We start from the raw sequence: 18,009 nt of genomic DNA on the forward strand, positions 1-18,009 counted from the left end.
TTCTTTGGCATCAACTCAACGTGTTTGGAGGAGGAGGAATGCTGCCTATGACCCCAAGAACACCATCCCCAACCATCAAACATGGAGGTGGAAACACTATGCTTTGGGGGTGTTTTTCTTCTAAGGGGACAGGACAACTTCACCGCATCAAAGGGGACGATGGACGGGGCCATGTACCATCAAATCTTGGGTGAGAACCTCCTTCCCTCAGCCAGGGCATTGAAAATGTGTTGTGGATGGGTACTCCAGCATGACAATGACCCAAAACACACAGCCAAGGCAACAAAGGAGTGGCTCAAGAAGAAGCACATTAAGGTCCTGGAGTGGCCTAGCCAGTCTCCAGACCTTAATCCCATAGAAAATATGTGCTGAAGGTTCGAGTTACCTAACATCAGCCTCAAAAACCTTAATGACTTTGTAGGGGATCTGCAAAGAGGAGTGGGACAAAATACCTCCTGAGATGTGTGGAAACCTGGTGGCCAACTACGAGAAATGTCTGACCTCTGTGATTGCCAACAAGGGTTTCTCCACCAAGTCATGTTTTGTGAAGGGGTCAAATACTTATTTCACTCATTAAAATGCAAATCAATATATAACTTTTTTGAAATGTGTTTTTCTGGATATTTTTGTTGTTATTCTGTCTCTCGCTGTTAAAATAAACTGACCATTAAAACGATAGACCGATCATTTCTTTCTCAGTGGGCAAATGTACAAAATCAGCAGGGAATCAAATACTTTTTTCCCTCACTGGAATATCAAAATAAAGCCTTTTTTAAATTTTTTTTTACAACACCACTATTAAAAAAACACACACACTTTAAACTACTTGCACAAGTAGAAAAAAAAAGCATTTAACTTTTTTATTTGATATAATAAAAAAAATATATATATTATTATGTATTGGGGGGGGGAACGACACATATATATATATTTTTTATATATATATATATATTTTTTTTTTATTTTTTTTTTTTATTCATTAATTAATTAAAACATTTTTGTCCATGGATTGCATAGAAAATAAAAATTTCTGCAAGACTATTTTATCAAAATAAAGCCTGGTTTTTCCTGTACAAAAAAATAAAATGTGTTATGGCCCCTACGCACGATCCGAAAATCGGACGAAAAATACCGCTTTCAACGCGATCGTACGATAATCGGATCGTTAGTACAGAGCTTTTGATATTCCGACATCCCATATTATTAGATCGGACAAGCACAAAAGTTTTCCTCGTACGATCTGGTACGATTTTCGTTTAGTCGGTACAGTTGTCGTCCGAAAATACAATACAAATGCATTATAACACATGACATCACTTCCGATTTTTTTTTTCCTGTCGTACGAGAATTTTCATGACTTTATTAACCTATTCTGTTTCTACTTGCGGCTATTAAGCGAAAAAAGTCGGAAGATCTGTCGTCGTATTTTCGGATCGTGTGTACGGGGCCATAACTTGGTTGATTTAAGCAATGACAACATTGTTGCCAAATAAATAGGCTCATTGCAGAAATGCAATGGATGTCTCTTCTGCAATAAAGGGCATGCCCATTCGCAATTTGTTTATTTTCCCCATCACAAACACTCCAAAACATTCAGAGGAATTTATAAACTACACTTTTTTTTATTTTCAAATTAAATAAGTTAAAGTGAATTAAAATGTACACAGCATGTTTAAACAACAGGAATCTGAACATTATGACCTCTTGAAAAGGTGACAGTGGATCGTTTTTCCTATAGGAGGCTCCGGTGAGACGGTTGGTGGTCACATGCAGTGTGTGCGCACATCTGTCCACTTCATTCACACCTTCCGCAGTTGAGGAGACTAAAAGAGCGATTGTAAAAATTCCCAACCTACAGCCCAACAACCATTGTCAGACATTCCCACAGTTTGCCATCCTTTTAAATTGTCCAAAACGTTCTGTCAGTCTTCTGGCAAATTTTCACGCAAAAAAAAAAAAAAAATTAAAAAAACAATTTTTTTTTTTTTAATGTTGTGTCATTTTACAGCATCTGGCCACTGGCAAAAATAAATAAAGTTGTATACTTTGTATGGGAGTCATGTTCGATTTAAAGGTTATCGGGTTATGAAAAAAAAATTGTTAAAAAAAAAAAAAATGTAAAAAAATTATTCAAAATTATTGTTAAAATTTTTTACAAAATAAATTCCAAAATAAAAAAAAATTAGACTACAAAAAGACTGAGTAGAGTAGCCTTAATAAAAATATTATTTTTTTCTTTTTGGAATTTTTTTACCTTTTTGTGAATCAAAAAAGTCAAAAATTAATTCCAAAAAATAAAAATAAAATATTAAATGATTTTGACAAAAAGACCAACAAGTAGAGTAGCCCAAGTAAAAAAAAAAATTCTGTTTTGGAATTTCTCTTTACATTTTTTTGTGAACAGTGATCATCAAGATAAGATCTTTTTACCGGGGTGAAAAAATTCCAAAAAACAGTTTGTGAGAGTTTTCGGGCAGTTGATAGTTTAACATTAGACTTATATGCTGATACAGACCTTAGCCCCAGTTTAATGTCTAATAAATAAATATCGAGGTTATATTGGAGGCATCTGATGCCTTAAGACACAAGGAGGACACAAGTTCATAGTAGAGTGATGAGCTCCGTGTTAAAGGTCACCATCCACAGTGATAAAGTGAATGCATGCCAACCGTTTGTACTAAAACTCCCAGTATTCACAGCAAGCTAGATGAACTGGTACACATACTCGAGGGAAATGATCATTCACTAAAGGGAACCTAAGGAGAAGGAAATAGGGGGGCCTTTGGCTTTGGGGAGGTCACCCATAAAGTCTAACCCCAGCCAAATCATGAATTTGCGCCTTGGATCTTAGAAGCCAATATTATTCCTGCACTTGCAATCCTCAAAACTCCTAAAGGTGTTGGCCAGTTATGCGTGTTCTATCAAATAAAGTGTTAGATTTCTAACAAAAGCCAAGACTTCAGGAATAATTTTGGCCTCTATGATCCAAGGTGCATACCTGCATATGTCACTGGATTCCAACCAGCAGAACCCTATAGCCCTCAATAAGGGTGTGTCTTCAAAACCCCTGAAATTGAAATGTTTCTTTCTTCCACATTCTTCGAAATTAAAATTATGGTTTTTTTTAGCTGGAAGTCCTCCATTGTTTCTGAAATCCTCAACCTTTAACGCTCAAGCTACACTTAAGAAGGACCGGTAGCCCCGAGGAATCCCCTCATGAGTTGAGAAGCCAAAAAGGAGATTTCTCCCATCAAATATTCTCTACATCTGCTCCAGAACTCCACTGGCTATTTGGCTCTTTGAGGAACAAAATAAAAACCCATTCAATACCAACCTTGGACTACATGTCCACCTTACACACCCACATAAAAGACAATTGAAGACCAGCATCTCTATTGAAGACCAGCATCTCTATTGAAGACCAGCATCTCTATTGAAGACCAGCATCTCTATTGAAGACCAGCATCTCTATTGAAGCATCTCTATTGGAGACCAGCATCTCTATTGGAGACCAGCATCTCTATTGAAGACCAGCATCTCTATTGAAGCATCTCTATTGGAGACCAGCATCTCTATTGGAGACCAGCATCTCTATTGAAGACCAGCATCTCTATTGAAGCATCTCTATTGGAGACCAGCATCTCTATTGGAGACCAGCATCTCTATTGAAGACCAGCATCTCTATTGAAGCATCTCTATTGGAGACCAGCATCTCTATTGGAGACCAGCATCTCTATTGGAGACCAGCATCTCTATTGGAGACCAGCATCTCTATTGGAGACCAGCATCTCTATTGGAGACCAGCATCTCCATTGGAGACCAGCATCTCCATTGGAGACCAGCATCTCCATTGGAGACCAGCATCTCCATTGAAGGCCAGCATCTCCATTGAAGGCCAGCATCTCCATTGAAGGCCAGCATCTCCATTGAAGGCCAGCATCTCCATTGAAGACCCGCATCTCCATTGAAGGCCAACAGTACTGAAGTTAGAGACAGACTGCAAATTTAGGAGGTCAGCGATGGCAGTTTACCCATTACAGGTTTCCGAAGATATGAGATTTAAAGCTGAACCAAAAATGAAATACTGTATATTGCAGCTTACCAATCATTAGAAGTGGCGGCTGCATTTGTTTTCTTTTTTTAGGCTTTTTCCCCCTTCTTTGTTTTCACCTGGTAATCTGACCAGTAACACTCCTCCTGTATTAGAGCGCCCCCTACTCTGGATGAAGGAGCACACAGAGAACCCTTGGACAGCAGCATTGTCAGTCTGGAGGAAGGGGATGTTAAATGTACAAGCAGATTTAAATACACTAACAAACTGAAGCCCTGGTTAACACCAGTGCGGCTTTGAGATCGCACTACTTCAGAGCGATTTTAAAGCCGCACATCAGTGCGATTCGCACTAATTTCATTGCAGCGCTTGCGACTTCGTTTAACAGAAGTTTATGCAAGTCGCGATGAAATCGGTAAAAAGTAGTGCAGGAACCTTTTTCAGAATCGCTGGAACATGCGTCGTGGTGATATGAACGGTTCCATTGCCGGCAATGGGTTGCGACTTGCCATGCAATTTAGAACTGTCAAATCGCATGACAAGTAGTACCAGTGTGAACAGGGGGTAATACTTTATAACCAGTTGCAGACTCTGAGCGCCCTAGACATGCCCAAAAGTCATCATTGTACACATGGCGTGTCTGGTACGTCCAAGTGCTTCTGCCCTGCTGCCGGGACTCCCCCCTGTCCCAGTACACGGCTATTTAGCTTTGATTAATCACAGCTGCATTACCGAGTACAAAGAGGAGGTCCCGGTGTTCTGCCGAAAACTCCAACTCGCCAATATCTTCAACCTTGTCACTTCCGGTGACTCTCCAGCAGCAACAATTGGAGATTTCGACGAGTTGGCTGTTTTCACAGAACACCGGGTAGGGAGGGAAAAAAAAAATTGTTGCCGCCTTGGAGGTGGCCATGTTGTTGGTTAGTATCGGGCGGACTAACAATGTCCACTCATTATACTGTAGTGTATACCCCCGCCAGTGTTCTGTGAAAAAGAGGCAACTCGTCGAAATCTCCAGTTGTTGCCGCTGGTTAGTCACCGGGAGTAACGTGGTTGGAGATTTTGGCGAGTTGGGAGTTTTCGGCAGAACAACTGCAGCAGGAGCTGTCAAATAAAAAGCGGCCTGGCAATGTTTATCAACAACATTGCTGAGCCAGGAATACAGAAAGATAAAATGAAACATTGTTTCATTTTGTATCTTTCTGCTTATTCATCTACAGATCAAAGGGACGGAACTTTGAAGTCAGTTAAAGCAACTTGACAAGTAAAAACAAAAAAGTTTGTTTTTTATTTTAAATTAAATGTTCCTCTGTTGAACCCCTTATTAACCCTTAGTTTATAGCAGGGATATGCAATCAGTGGACCTCTAGCTGTTGCAGAACTACAAGTCCCATGAGGCATAGACTATGACAGCCACAAGCATGACACCCAGAGGCATGATGGGACTTGTAGTTTTGCAACAGCTGGAGGTCTGCTAATTGCATATCCCTGGTTAATAGTATGCACATCTAGCTTTTGTCGGAAGAAAGCACCATACTAAGGATCCGAAAATCGGCAGATCATTAGGATGACATTTTTCTTCTGATTTTCGTCTCATGTGTACGGGCCTTTAGTCCGTAGGGTTCAATATTGAGTTGGCTCCACCCTTTGCAGCTATAACAGCTTCAACTCTTGTGGGAAGGCCGTCCACAAGGTTTAGTAATGTGTCTATGGGGAATGTTTGACCATTCTTCCAGAAGAGCATTCCACGAGCGTGCGCTACTTTAAAGCATCGTGACATGTTCAGTATCAATTTACTCGGCGTAACATTATCTTTCACATTATACAAAAAAATTGGGCTAACTACTTTTTTTTTTTTTTTTTAATTCATTGTATTATTTTTTTTTTTTATTGCGTTTGAAAGACCTCCGCGCAAATACAGCGCGACATAAAATATTGCAACAATCACTATTTAATTCTCTAGGACCTCTGCTAAAAATATAATATAATATATATATATATATATATATATATAATGTTTGGGGGGTTCTAAGTAATTTTCTAGCAATACTGATTTTTACTTCTAAACAGCAAAGCCCTGGTCTTAAAGTGGTTAAATGGTTTGTCTCATCCCTGAAACTGCAAGAGAGCTTGTTGTGCTGAAAAACAACAGATTTGTTGATTGGATCCCCAGGATGAAAAAAGAAGAAAGCCTAAAAAAAGAAAAAAACGAATGCAGACATCACATCTAAGAATTTGTAAGCTGAAATATATAATGAATGTTCGCTTTTGGGTTTAAATACTACATTACGCAACCTCAGAATGATTCCCAAGGGCTAGGCGCGGCTGGCGCAAACTTCCATGAACCGTAAACCAAGTAAATCCTCTTTTCCATGGAAAAAGGAGACATCACATGTCCAATAATTACTGGGCCGCATGATTTAAGATTAGTGAGTTTAATAAATATGGTAAACAGCAACAAGCAAAGTGCAGTAGCCAATCAGGATCCACTTTCACTGATCTGACTCTGGTAAACTCTAATCCCATTGGATGCTGTGGGTTCACGGGGCTCCTCACCATTTACTCTTTGCGCTAGCTCAACAAGCTCGTTAAGTGCCAGCAGTGTTTGTGGGCAATTTACATGATGACGTCACTTAGCAAGGCATGACGTCATCGGTTTGGTCACGTTAATGCCCTCTGCATAGCAGAAGGAATAAAAGTGTTAAAATGAGACAATAAAATTATCGTTGAGTGCAAATTAGTCATAATAAAGACACAATTTTGTTTATGTGGCATTATTGGGCCTATTCCAAGTTTGCCATCTACAGAGAGATAATTAGACCTCTCGATGGCCATCAGAGAGCAGGGTCATTCATTAAAAGCCTTGATGTTGTTACAGGGGGGGGTCTGATTAATGCACTCAAGGCCAGGCGTTGTGCTAAACGAGCCTCAATTGAATAAAAATGATAAAAACATCAGACAGTTTGCCGAAAAAAAAAACACTGATGACAGAATTAAAAAAAAAAAAAAATCTAATTTTTTTTTTTGTAGCTAAGTGAAACTTTAACCCAGGACCCACCCACCATAAAACCACAGGTGACGTCACAGTGTCACATTTTTGCACCACGTCATGGAAGCGTCCAAAAAAAAAAAAAAAGTGTCAGGAAGTCACCATCCTATGCGCCACGTCGTTAAAGGGTCAATGATTTGACCACAGGGGAGGGCAAGAGGATTTTTATTCTTCAACAGTAACTTCGAGTCTGACCTTCCGTGTGCACAGTCCACGGGGAGCCTAAAAACCCAGCTGGCGTGCCGGATCGCTGCGGTGGCCCCCTTTGATCCAGGTTCCCGTATAGGGTTCCTCCTTCTGAAAGCATGCAGTGAGGGGGCAAGTAGCCCACTCTCTGCCCCCCTACGCCAGGAGCCTCGTAAGTAATGATAGGGGTCTCTCGGTTCTCGGAGTACTTAGTCTGTGTGCCCCACATGGCTGCGTGAGGAAGGGGAGGTGGGCGAAAATAGCTGAGGGACCCCTCTCTGCGTACCGGCTGGGGGTTCTGATTCTGCTTCGCAGATTGAGTCCCTCCAAAACTTTCATGTCTGCCAATGCCAGGTGGCTGGCCGGGGCGTTGTTTGTGAGGGAGTTCAGGTTTCGGCTCAGTGGAGTCCCTGGCACCCTGGAAATGCACCCCGAGGTCCATCTTGGGAGGAAGGTTGACGTAAATGGGCTCTTCCCTTTTCCCTTGCGGGTAAGAGCGGGCAGTCAAGTCTGTGAAGGGACCTTGGCTTCTATGCTCTGTGGTGCCCACATACTGATAAGGGGCACCAGGTCCCACAACATAGGGTCGTAAATGTGGAGGTGGGTTTCTGTCCCAACGCTGATAACCCAGAAATTCTGGGTCGGGAGGGAGATGTCGTCCATACCAGCCTCCCAGGCCTGGAGGAGGTATGGAATGAGGGTGGGAGGAAGGGGAACCCACGCAGGGCCAAGGAGCTTGAATTAACCCATAAGAGGCATTAAGTGGTGCCATATGAGGATCACCCAATATCTCGTAGTAGAGGCCTTCTGGCTCTGGCCAAGGTGGAGCTGAACGGTGAGGCGGTAGCCTGGATCCTTCCTCTGGGAACCGATAGGGTGGTGGACGAGGGCGTTGAATACATACACTCGGTGGTACTGGAAGGCTGCCGCAGCGAGTATGAAGGCGAGGAGCGCGGGAAGGAGGGGCAGCTGCTGGCGTCATCTTTCGGAGGTCTGCCGGAGAGGAGCCCGAAACCTGCAAAACAGAAAGAGCAAAGCCAAGTTTTACTGCTGAGCTTCTTGTACTGGTCTTCAACTCATGAAAAGGGGAGGAAATAAAGATATTGAGATCTCTGCCCATGGTGTCCAACCAGTGCCAGGACAAGGTCATCTAGAGCCCAGGGTGAACATGCCAAATTGCGCGCCCCCAAGATGTATGAGCATTATGTGTCAGCAAAAATCCCTTCCCCCATAAAAATCTAGCGCTAATCTGCAGGCTTAGCTCAAATCCTCCCATTCCATACATACTCCCAGCACAATATTCCCTCAAAAAAAATTCCCCCTTCCTAGCACAAATCCTCTACTCCTCAAATTCCCCCTCCAAGCACAAATCCCTCCCCCCAGCACAAATTACACTCCCTCAATCCCCCATCCTAGCATAAATTACACCCCCCCACACACAAAATTCCCCCCAATCATCCCTACCATCTCCATCTCCAATCCCCCTCCCAAAAAACATTTCTCCTCCTAGCACAAATCCCCCCTCCATCTCTCCTCTAAATACAAATCCCCCTCAAATCGCCACACCTCCCCTAATTCCTCCTGCTAGAGCAATTCTTACTTCCTGTCGCCTCCTGAATTCTCCCTCCCAACACAACCCCCCCCCCCAATCTCCTTGTGGGGCCCCTTCTGTGGTACCCCCCAATCTCCAACTGTGGCTCTTAGGCACCTGCTAAGTGGACTTTGGACACCAAAGTAGAGGGCGTAGGAGCGCTGATTTGTAAAGGATCTGTAATAACAGTGATCTCTAGCATTCTTGTGTAACATATCCACAGGAAAAGGGCAGCGCTCACTGGGATTTGCACAGGGAGGTGAAGTATCGTTGCACAGGTTGAAAGCATCTTCCCTTCACTCGATCTGTAGTAGTAACTAGACTAGGCAGCCGGCAGCTCCAGAAATCCACATTTAAAAATGTTTAATTTGCCACAGGATAGGTATAGAGCAGAAAACTTACGCGTTTAGGCCCATGGCCTTCATCATCGCATAATATGATTAAGGTCAGGGGCCGAAACACAAGCTTTTCTACTCTGTACCACATGGAAAAATGTTTATTTGCCACAGGATAAGTACAGAGTAGAAAATCTTACGCATTTCATCCCATGGCCTTGATCATAGCATGATATGAATTAGGCCATGGGCCCGAAATGCGTACGCTTTTCTACTCTGTACTTATCCTGTGGCAAATGAAGATTTTTACACGTGGTTGTCTCATGTTGCCAGCTGCCTATTTCAATCTTGTGTAACATGTCCATAGTCTCTCTTTCCTACAGTATGTCTCCACCTACTCCAGTTTCATGGCTACAGTCTCTGACCATCTCTGATAGTATGTCTGCAGTCTCTAGAAGCATTATATATACTGAATATTATGTGCGGCCCTTTGGTGATGCCAGGGGCTGCACAGGAGTCTTCGTACCTCGTAAGTTGACACCCACTGGTCTATACGCATAAGGAAACAACACCAAGCCTAACCAATAGCACATGAGGAAGTTGGGAGTCTTTATTATATATATATATATATATATATATATATATACACACCAGCAATGACTGAGATTGCAATGGACGCTAGTTTGGTCAAAGGACCAGCATGATAGTCAAACTGATGTCAAAAGTCCATTTGCCCTCACCAAGGTGCTGTGTATCTGGGGTCTTGGAGGTCTATGTTGGGTGGCCACAGGAGGTCGCAGTTCAGAATACAGGGGCCCCTCCTTCAGGACTGTGCTTTCACTGCACTCCATGGATAAAGAACGTCGGAAAACAGACGTAGACGGGTGCGGGGGCGCCGATCGCAAGACTGAGGACTTAGCTGGGACCGTTCCAGTGGACATAGAAGACTGAAGGGCGCGCTGGGCGCTCTCTGCTAGTTTAAGGGCCATCAAGCGGGCAGGGTCTTTCGGAGGCGGAGGAGGTGGAAGTTGCCGGCCTGTGGGCAAAGGTGGAGGATGTATGTTCTTCTGCGGAGAGAGAGTCACACCTGAGTGGAAAAAAGGCAAAACGAGAAGTTGCTGTAAGAATTCTGCCCACCTATACAGGCAAAGATTCGTAAAGTTAGTTTACCAACCTCCAGAAGGTTCTTCTTGGCCTGGAACCCCTGTTAGTTTTCCTTTAACTTCTTGGAAGCAGTTCTCGTTGAGGCGGAGTTGGCAGGACTTTAGAAGCAAGGATAACATCTGTGGTGGAGGGGACAGGCTACGGGGACCTTGGTTCTCCACGGCAGTCACCAGGCGCTCAGGGGGACTGTGAGAAGGGGATGGAGAGCACCCACCGGTGGGAGAAAGACTCACCCGGCTCTGCCGGGATTGAGATGGAGCCTGACTGGTAATGTCCGCCTTGACCATGGTTGGAGATTTAGCTTCTTCATGATCAGAGTATGAAAGTCGGAAGGAGAGGGGGTCAAAGCCGAGACCATCAGTGTCAGGAAGAGGTGGGGATAGGTCCAAGTCCTCCTCAATCCATGCAGACTGGGGGCGGGCAGAGTTGGGAGGAGGTGAGGGCACACATGGAGGAGAAGGGGTCGACTGGGCCAAGCTCTCAACTGAACGGCAATGAGGAAGTCTAGAGGAGAGTCCGTCGCTTGTGGAGCGTGGCCGGCGTAGACGTGAAGTCCGATGAAATCCCACTAGAATAGAAGAGAGAAATAAATTTAAAGCACGGTATAGTAGGCGGAATTCAGTCATGAACATCTTGTTTTAACAACATAGAATTTATATCAAAATGTAATACTAATGTAAGTCCCATCTGTTGTATTGTAGCCCAGATGAAGGAGGCCTCTTGAACCCCCAGAAATGTGTTGGTATTTTTAAATTGACCAATAAACTTTTTTTTTTGGGCTCTCTTCTATAAACTGGAGGGATTTATCCAAAAAGCATCAATAGGGAAATCCAGCTGAAAGAAAATCTCTTATGTAAGGAAGATGGGGGGGTGCCAATTTTGACTCCACCTTCAGAAAAAGTAACTTGACCCTCTTGCTTCAATGGTGTTGAATAAGTATGCAGATGCAGACTACTGTTTTTTTTCCGTGCCAAGCTGGCCACTCAGACAGTTAGATGGACAGGTTAGCAGATACTAATTTTTTTAGGTAGTGGTGCATCCAATTGCTATTTATTTTTAGGTAGTGGTGCATTAATTTGCTATTTTTATCTACAGATTTGGACCTCACCCCAGCAGCAACCATATGATCTAAATCTGAAGTCAATCCCAAAGATCGTTTGCTGGTCTGTGAGAGATCACAGGCTAGGTACTGGAAAAAAGGATTTTTTGGTGGTTGGCAGCTCTCTGTGCTCAGGGAAGGTTGGTTCCTAAACGTCTATTGCATGCATCCCTGGTCCCCCAACCTCCAGCCTGAGGGCCACATGCGACCCTGTGGCGCTCGGGGCCCCTGCAGATCACTACCATGGGAAGGCATGTGAACAGCCTACATCCACCCAAAACTGACTTTGTTTAATTGTTCAATAAACAGGGAAACTTTTTGGATGAGAAACTAAAGTTAGCATATACGTGAAAGACCCACGGCAAGAAGAATTTGACAGCTATTGGGCCAGCTACATTCAAGTCGTATCTGATTGGCTGCTATGAGTTACTGCACTTGGCATGTTTCTTTCTTACACAGTTCATTAAGTAAGTCCTCAAAGGCTTCTACTGTATAACAGCTACAACCTCAAACCACTTAGCTAATAATTAAAAAAAGAAAAGAAAAATTAACTAAAACCACAGTTCCTTGTATTGTTCAATTTAAAGAAGAGAGTGAGTGAGCGCCCCCTTCTGGCAGTTCTATATACGTTTTGTGCGGCTAAAGAAACAAGTAGAAAATAGTAATTTTTCAATGGAGAGTTACGATTTTTCAGCAGAAATTCTCCTCTATTCCCTTTTCTGCAGCTCCTTCCTCTATAACTCTCCTCTCCTGAAATACTCTGCTCTGATGGAGGACTCTGCACCTTCCTCTATAACTCTCCTCTCCTGAAACACTCTGCACTGCTGGAGGACTCTGCTCCTTCCTCTATAACTCTCCTCTCCTGAAATACTCTGCCCTGCTGGAGGACTCTGCTATTTCCACTATCTAACTCTCTTCTCCTGAAAGACTCTGTTCCTTCTCAATCTAACTCTCCTTTCCTGAAATACTCTCCTCAAGGACTCTGCTCCTTCCTCTATCTAACTTTCCTCTCCTGAAATACTCTGCTCCTTCCTCTAACTCTCCTCTCCTAAAATGCTCTGCTCAAGGACTCTGCTCCTTCCTCTAACTATTTCCGCTATTGTACTCTCTTCTCCTGAAATACTCAGCTCCTTCCTCTATCTAACTCTCCTCTCCTGAAATACTCTGCTTTACTGAAAGACTCTGCTCCTTCCGCTATCTAACTCACCTCTTTTGAAAAACTCTACTCTGCTCAAGGACTCTGCTCCTCCCTCTAATGCCCCATACACACGGTCGGACATTGATCGGACATTCCGACAACAAAATCCTAGGATTTTTCCAGACGGATGTTGGCTCAAACTTGTCTTGCATACACATGGTCACACAAAGTTGTCGTAAAATCCGATCGTTCTGAACGCGGTGACGTAAAACACGTACGTCGGGACTATAAACGGGGCAGTGGCCAATAGCTTTCATCTCTTTATTTATTCTGAGCATGCGTGGCACTTTGTCCGTCGGATTTGTGTACACACGATCGGAATTTCCGACAACGGATTTTGTTGTCGGAAAATTTTATATCCTGCTCTCAAACTTTGTGTGTCGGAAAATCCGATGGAAAATGTGTGATGGAGCCTACACACGGTCGGAATTTCCGACAACTAAGTCCTATCACACAATTTCCGTCGTAAAATCCGACCGTGTGTATAGGGCATAACTCTCTTCTCCTGAAATACTCTACTCCTTCCGCTATCTAACTCCCCTTTCCTGAAATACTCTGCACTGCTGGGGGACTCGGCTCCTTCAACTGATTCTAAAAATCCAGAACTATGAACCCTGCAGCGGTAAGTCCAGAACTGACCTGCCTGAACATTCTACAATTCTAGAATGAAATCCTTATTTATCAGTATGTTCTCTATAATAAAACATCTTTGATAAAAATATTTGGATTTATTGTTCAGATGATACTCATTCCCAAAGACTCTTACCTGTCCCGCTGGTATGAGAGCAGAGTGACTCCTCGCTTTTCGCTGACCGTAGCGTGACCGTTTCAGACACTACTGATAGAGGGAGTGGAATGTTAAGAGACAATCTGCAACAGTCTACTGACAACAAACAAATCAGGTGAAGACAAGCTGGAGGAACTTTCATTCACAGAAATTTCAGAATTTTCAGGTTTTTCATGATGCATTAGGATTATTATAGTAACTCGGAACAATGTACGGTACTTAAAGACAGGACCAGTATTTTTCTGTGGATGGATAGTTTTCTTTGTAGAACAGATTAATTAGAAGATTTCATCCCACAAGTTTTGTACTTTTAATGTCAACTGCCTGAGTTATTGTATCTCTGTCCCCTCTGATGTGTGTAGCAGGTTACAAGGTCCTCAACCATTTGAGACCATGGCCGGGTACTCCTTCCAAAAACCTTCCATGCCTCAAAAGTAAAGAATAAAGTTTATACTCGAACCATAAAGTATGGGAATGTAAAGCCTGGGCAGCACTGTGGGAGTTTTGGGGGCACTGTGGAGGCTGAGGGCTCTCTGAGGGCACTGGGGGTCACTCTAGGGTGTTGGGAGGCACTGTAAAGGCTGAGGGCACTCTGGAAGCACTGTGGGCCACTATGAATGGTTGGGAGGCTGAGGGCTTTCTGAAGGCACTGGGGGTCACTCTAGGGGGTTGGGAGGCACTGTGGAGGCAGAGGGCTCTCTGGAAGCACTGTGGGCCACTATCGATGGTTGGGGGGCAATGCGGGAAACTGAGGGTTATCTTGAGGTGCTGTGGGTCATTATGGGAGGTTGGAACTGTGGGTGGTAGAGGGGCACTGTGGAGGCGGAGGACTCTCTGAAGGCACTGTCGGTCACTGTGGGAAGTTGGGGGACACTATTGAGGTTGAGGGCTCTCTAGAGGCACTGTGGGCCACTATGAGAGGTTGGGGGCATTATGGAGGCTGAGGGCTCTCTAAAGGCATGGTGGGTCACAATGTGAGGTCGGGAGCCACTGTGGAGGCTGGAGGGTCTCCGGAAGCACTGTGGGCCACTATGGGAGGTTGGGGGCATTGTGGAGGCTGAGGGCTCCCTGAAGGCACGGTGGGTCACTATGGGAGGTTGGGAGCCACTGTGGAGGCTGGAGGGTCTCTGGAAGCACTGTGGGCCACTATGGGAGGTTGGGAAGTATTATGGGAGGTTAAGGGATCTGCAACTGGCTTGAGACTCAGAGGGGAGGCCATGACCCGGTGGCTGGGAACAACTGCTCTATGGGAGCCAAAATTCAGCCCCGATAGAACACAGTACTCATGAGTGTGCATGGCCATCTTTATCTTTCTTCCCAAGCATTAGAACAAATGGTGTACATACTTGGATTTAGGGGGCCCCATTTATAATATATGTGGGTTAGATATTTGTTCTGAGGGCTCCTGTCACATAGACCTGAACACTTCTTTCTGGGCAAGCAAAAATCCGGAGGCATTATGCTATAACCATGCGTTTAGTTGTTAAAGAGAAAAGGTGGTGTTAAATGGTAAAGTCTCTCTCTCTCTATATATATATATCGCTTTCTCTCCTCCACATTGTTCTTTGTCTATCTCTCTCTTAATCTATCTTTCCTGCTATTATTATTATACAGGATTTATATAGCGCCAACAGTTTATGCAGCGCTTTACAATATAAAAAGGAGACAATACAGTTATAATACAATAAATTACAAGAGGATTAAGAGGGCCCTGCCCAGAACAGCTTACAATCTAATAGGGTGGGGCAGGTGGTACAAAAGGTTGTAACTGTGGGGAATGAGCTGGTGGAAGTGGTAGGAGATTACTTGGAGACGTGATAGGCTTTCCCTGAAGAGATGAGTTTTCAGGGATCGCCTGAAGGTAGCAAGAGTAGGGGGTAGCCGGACAGGTTGAGGTAGTGTGTTCCAGAGGATGGGAGAGGCTCTGGAGAAGTCCTGGAAATGAGCATGGGAGGAGAGAGCTTGAGAGTAGGAGGTCTTGAGAAGAGCGGAGAGGACGGTTTGGGTGATATTCGGAGACAAGATTGGTGATGTAGCTCGGGGCAGAGTTGTGAATGGCTTTGTATATTGTGGTTAGTATTTTTAATTTAATTCGCTGGGTGATTGGGAGCCAGTGTAGGGATTGGAGGAGAGGGTTGGCAGACATTGAGCGGTGGGTAAGGTGGATAAGTCTGGCAGCAGCATTCATGATAGACTGAAGAGGGGAGGAGCCTATGGAGAGGCAGGCCAATGAGAAGGGAGTTGCAATAGTCAAGGTGAGAGATAACAAGGGAGTGAATGAGAAGGGAGTTGCAATATTCAAGGCGAAAGATAACAAGGAATGAGGAGCTTGGTGGTTTCATTTGTTAAAAAGGGGCGAATTTTAGAGATGTTACGGAGGTGAATTCTACAAACTTTTGACAATTGGACTTGAGGCTGAAATGACAAGTCAGAGTCTAGGATTACACCGAGTACCCTGGCGTGAGGGGAGGGACTGATGGTTGCATTGTTGATATTGATGGAAAAGTCATGGAGGGGGGCGGGGGGAATATTAATAGCTCAGTTTTAGAGAGATTTAGTTTAAGGAAGTGGTGCGACATCCATGCTGATATGTCAGTTAGTAATGCGAGAGGAGACTGAAGGAGTGAGGTGAGGAGTAGACAGATAGATTTGGGTGTCATTGGCAGGGGCGGATCCAGGGGGGGGGCAACGGGTCAATTGCCCCCTCCGAGAATGCTGGGGAGAGGGCAGGCAGCTGGGTCCGCGGGAGAGAGAGAGCGGACGGCCGGGCGGGTGACAGTCTGAGACTGACTGTCAGTCTCAGACTATCACCAGCCGCCCCGGCCGTCCGCTCTCTCACCCGCCCACTGTCAGTCACTGACAGTGGGCGGGTGAGAGAGCGGACGGCGGGGGGGGCTGGTGCCAGTCTAAGTCTGACAGTGGGGTGGGCGGATGAGAGCGGACGGCCAGTGTCTTGCCGAGAAAGTGGTCGCTGGTGACATTTAGAGAGCGGCCGGGCTGCTGCCCAATCAGGGAGCCGGCGGGCGGGGGAGCAGAGAGATGACATCATCTCTCACCGCCCGCCCTGCATCCCTGCAGTTCCGCCCTCACTGTGCAGGTAGCTATGGGCAGTAGAGAGATTACATCATCTCTCTGCTGCCTGACTGGTAATCTGCTGCCTCACCCTCTGGGAAACAGAAAGTGACCATTGTAGCTGTAGCAGGCAAGTGACAATCCGCAACGTGTGGCAGATGATGTGGCAAGTGACAATCTGCAACTGGTGGCAGGCGACATGGCAAGTGACAATCCGCAATGTGTGGCATGTGACGTGACAATCCGCATCTGGTGGCAAGGTGACGTGACAAGTGACAATCCGCATCTGGTGGCAGGTGACGTGGCAAGTGACAATCTTCATCTGGTGGCAGGCGACGTGGCAAGTGACAATCCGCAATGTGTGGCAGGCGACGTGACAATTCGCATCTGGTGGTAAGGTGACGTGGCAAGTGACGAACCGCATCTGGTGGCAGGTGACGTGGCAAGTGACGAACCGCATCTGGTGGCAGGTGACGTGGCAAGTGACGAACCGCATCTGGTGGCAGGTGACGTGGCAAGTGACGAACCGCATCTGGTGGCAGGTGACCTGGCAAGTGACAAACCGCATCTGGTGGCAGGTGACCTGGCAAGTGACAAACCGCATCTGGTGGCAGGTGATGTGGCAAGTGACAATTGTAGCAGGCAAGTGACAATCTGCATCTGGGGGCAGGTGACGTGGAAAGTGACAATCCGCAATGTGTGGCAGGTGACGTGGCAAGGTGACAATCTGCATCTGGTGGCAGGCGATGTGGCAAGTGACAATTGTAGCAGGAAAGTGACAATCCACATCTGGGGGCAGGTGACATGGCAAGTGACAATCTGCAACGTGTGGCAGGTGAAGTGGCAAGTGAGAATCCGCATCTGGTGGCAGGCAACGTGGCAAGTGGCACGCTTGGGGCTCCCACTGATTCTGCATTATGGTGAGTTGAACCATTTCATTTTATATAACAATGCAATAATAGAAAAAATGCGCTTCAATCATCCTGACACCATAACAACCATGGTGCTGTGATGATTGAAGCGCCAACACCAGCCATTTCCCTGATAAATTCCCCCCAAAAAATGTATTTTCTGGCAGTGCCCCTCCCGAGACTAGACTCTGGATCCGCCCCTGGTCATTGGTGTATAAGTGGTATTGGAAGCTGTGGGCGGTTATCAAGTGACCAAGTGAGGAGGTGTAGAAAAAAGAAGAGGTCCAAGAACAGAGCCTTGGGGGACCCCCACAGAAAGGGGCAATGGAGAGGAGGAGACAGAGTTGTAGGTAAAACTGAAGGAGCGCTGTGATAGATAGGCAGAGAACCAGGATGGAGCAGATTCTCAGAGGCCAAGGGAATGTAGTTTATTGCTATCAGACTAGATCTCTCTCTATTTCTTTATCTCTCTATTTCTTTATCTCTCTCTCTCTCCTTACCTCTTTCTCTCCCTTTATCTCTCTCTATCTCCAGTATAGGGATGAGAACCCACCAGGGCCTGGACT

At 45.2% G+C, this 18,009-nt stretch overlaps 1 protein-coding gene across 1 annotated transcript in view; it reads right to left on the minus strand.

The window, feature by feature from the left end:
• Positions 1 to 1,599: 1,599 nt before the first annotated feature.
• Positions 1,600 to 18,009, minus strand: part of ARHGAP33 (Rho GTPase activating protein 33) — a 134,400-nt gene continuing 117,990 nt past the window's right edge. The window contains 4 exon segments of the mRNA XM_073601608.1: positions 1,600 to 8,301; positions 9,953 to 10,299; positions 10,387 to 10,944; positions 13,440 to 13,508. Coding sequence (XP_073457709.1) covers positions 7,273 to 8,301; positions 9,953 to 10,299; positions 10,387 to 10,944; positions 13,440 to 13,508 — 2,003 coding nt within the window. The 3' untranslated portion in view covers positions 1,600 to 7,272.

Source organism: Aquarana catesbeiana, linkage group LG10, assembly GCF_042186555.1.
Source record: "Aquarana catesbeiana isolate 2022-GZ linkage group LG10, ASM4218655v1, whole genome shotgun sequence".
NCBI lineage: Eukaryota > Metazoa > Chordata > Amphibia > Anura > Ranidae > Aquarana > Aquarana catesbeiana.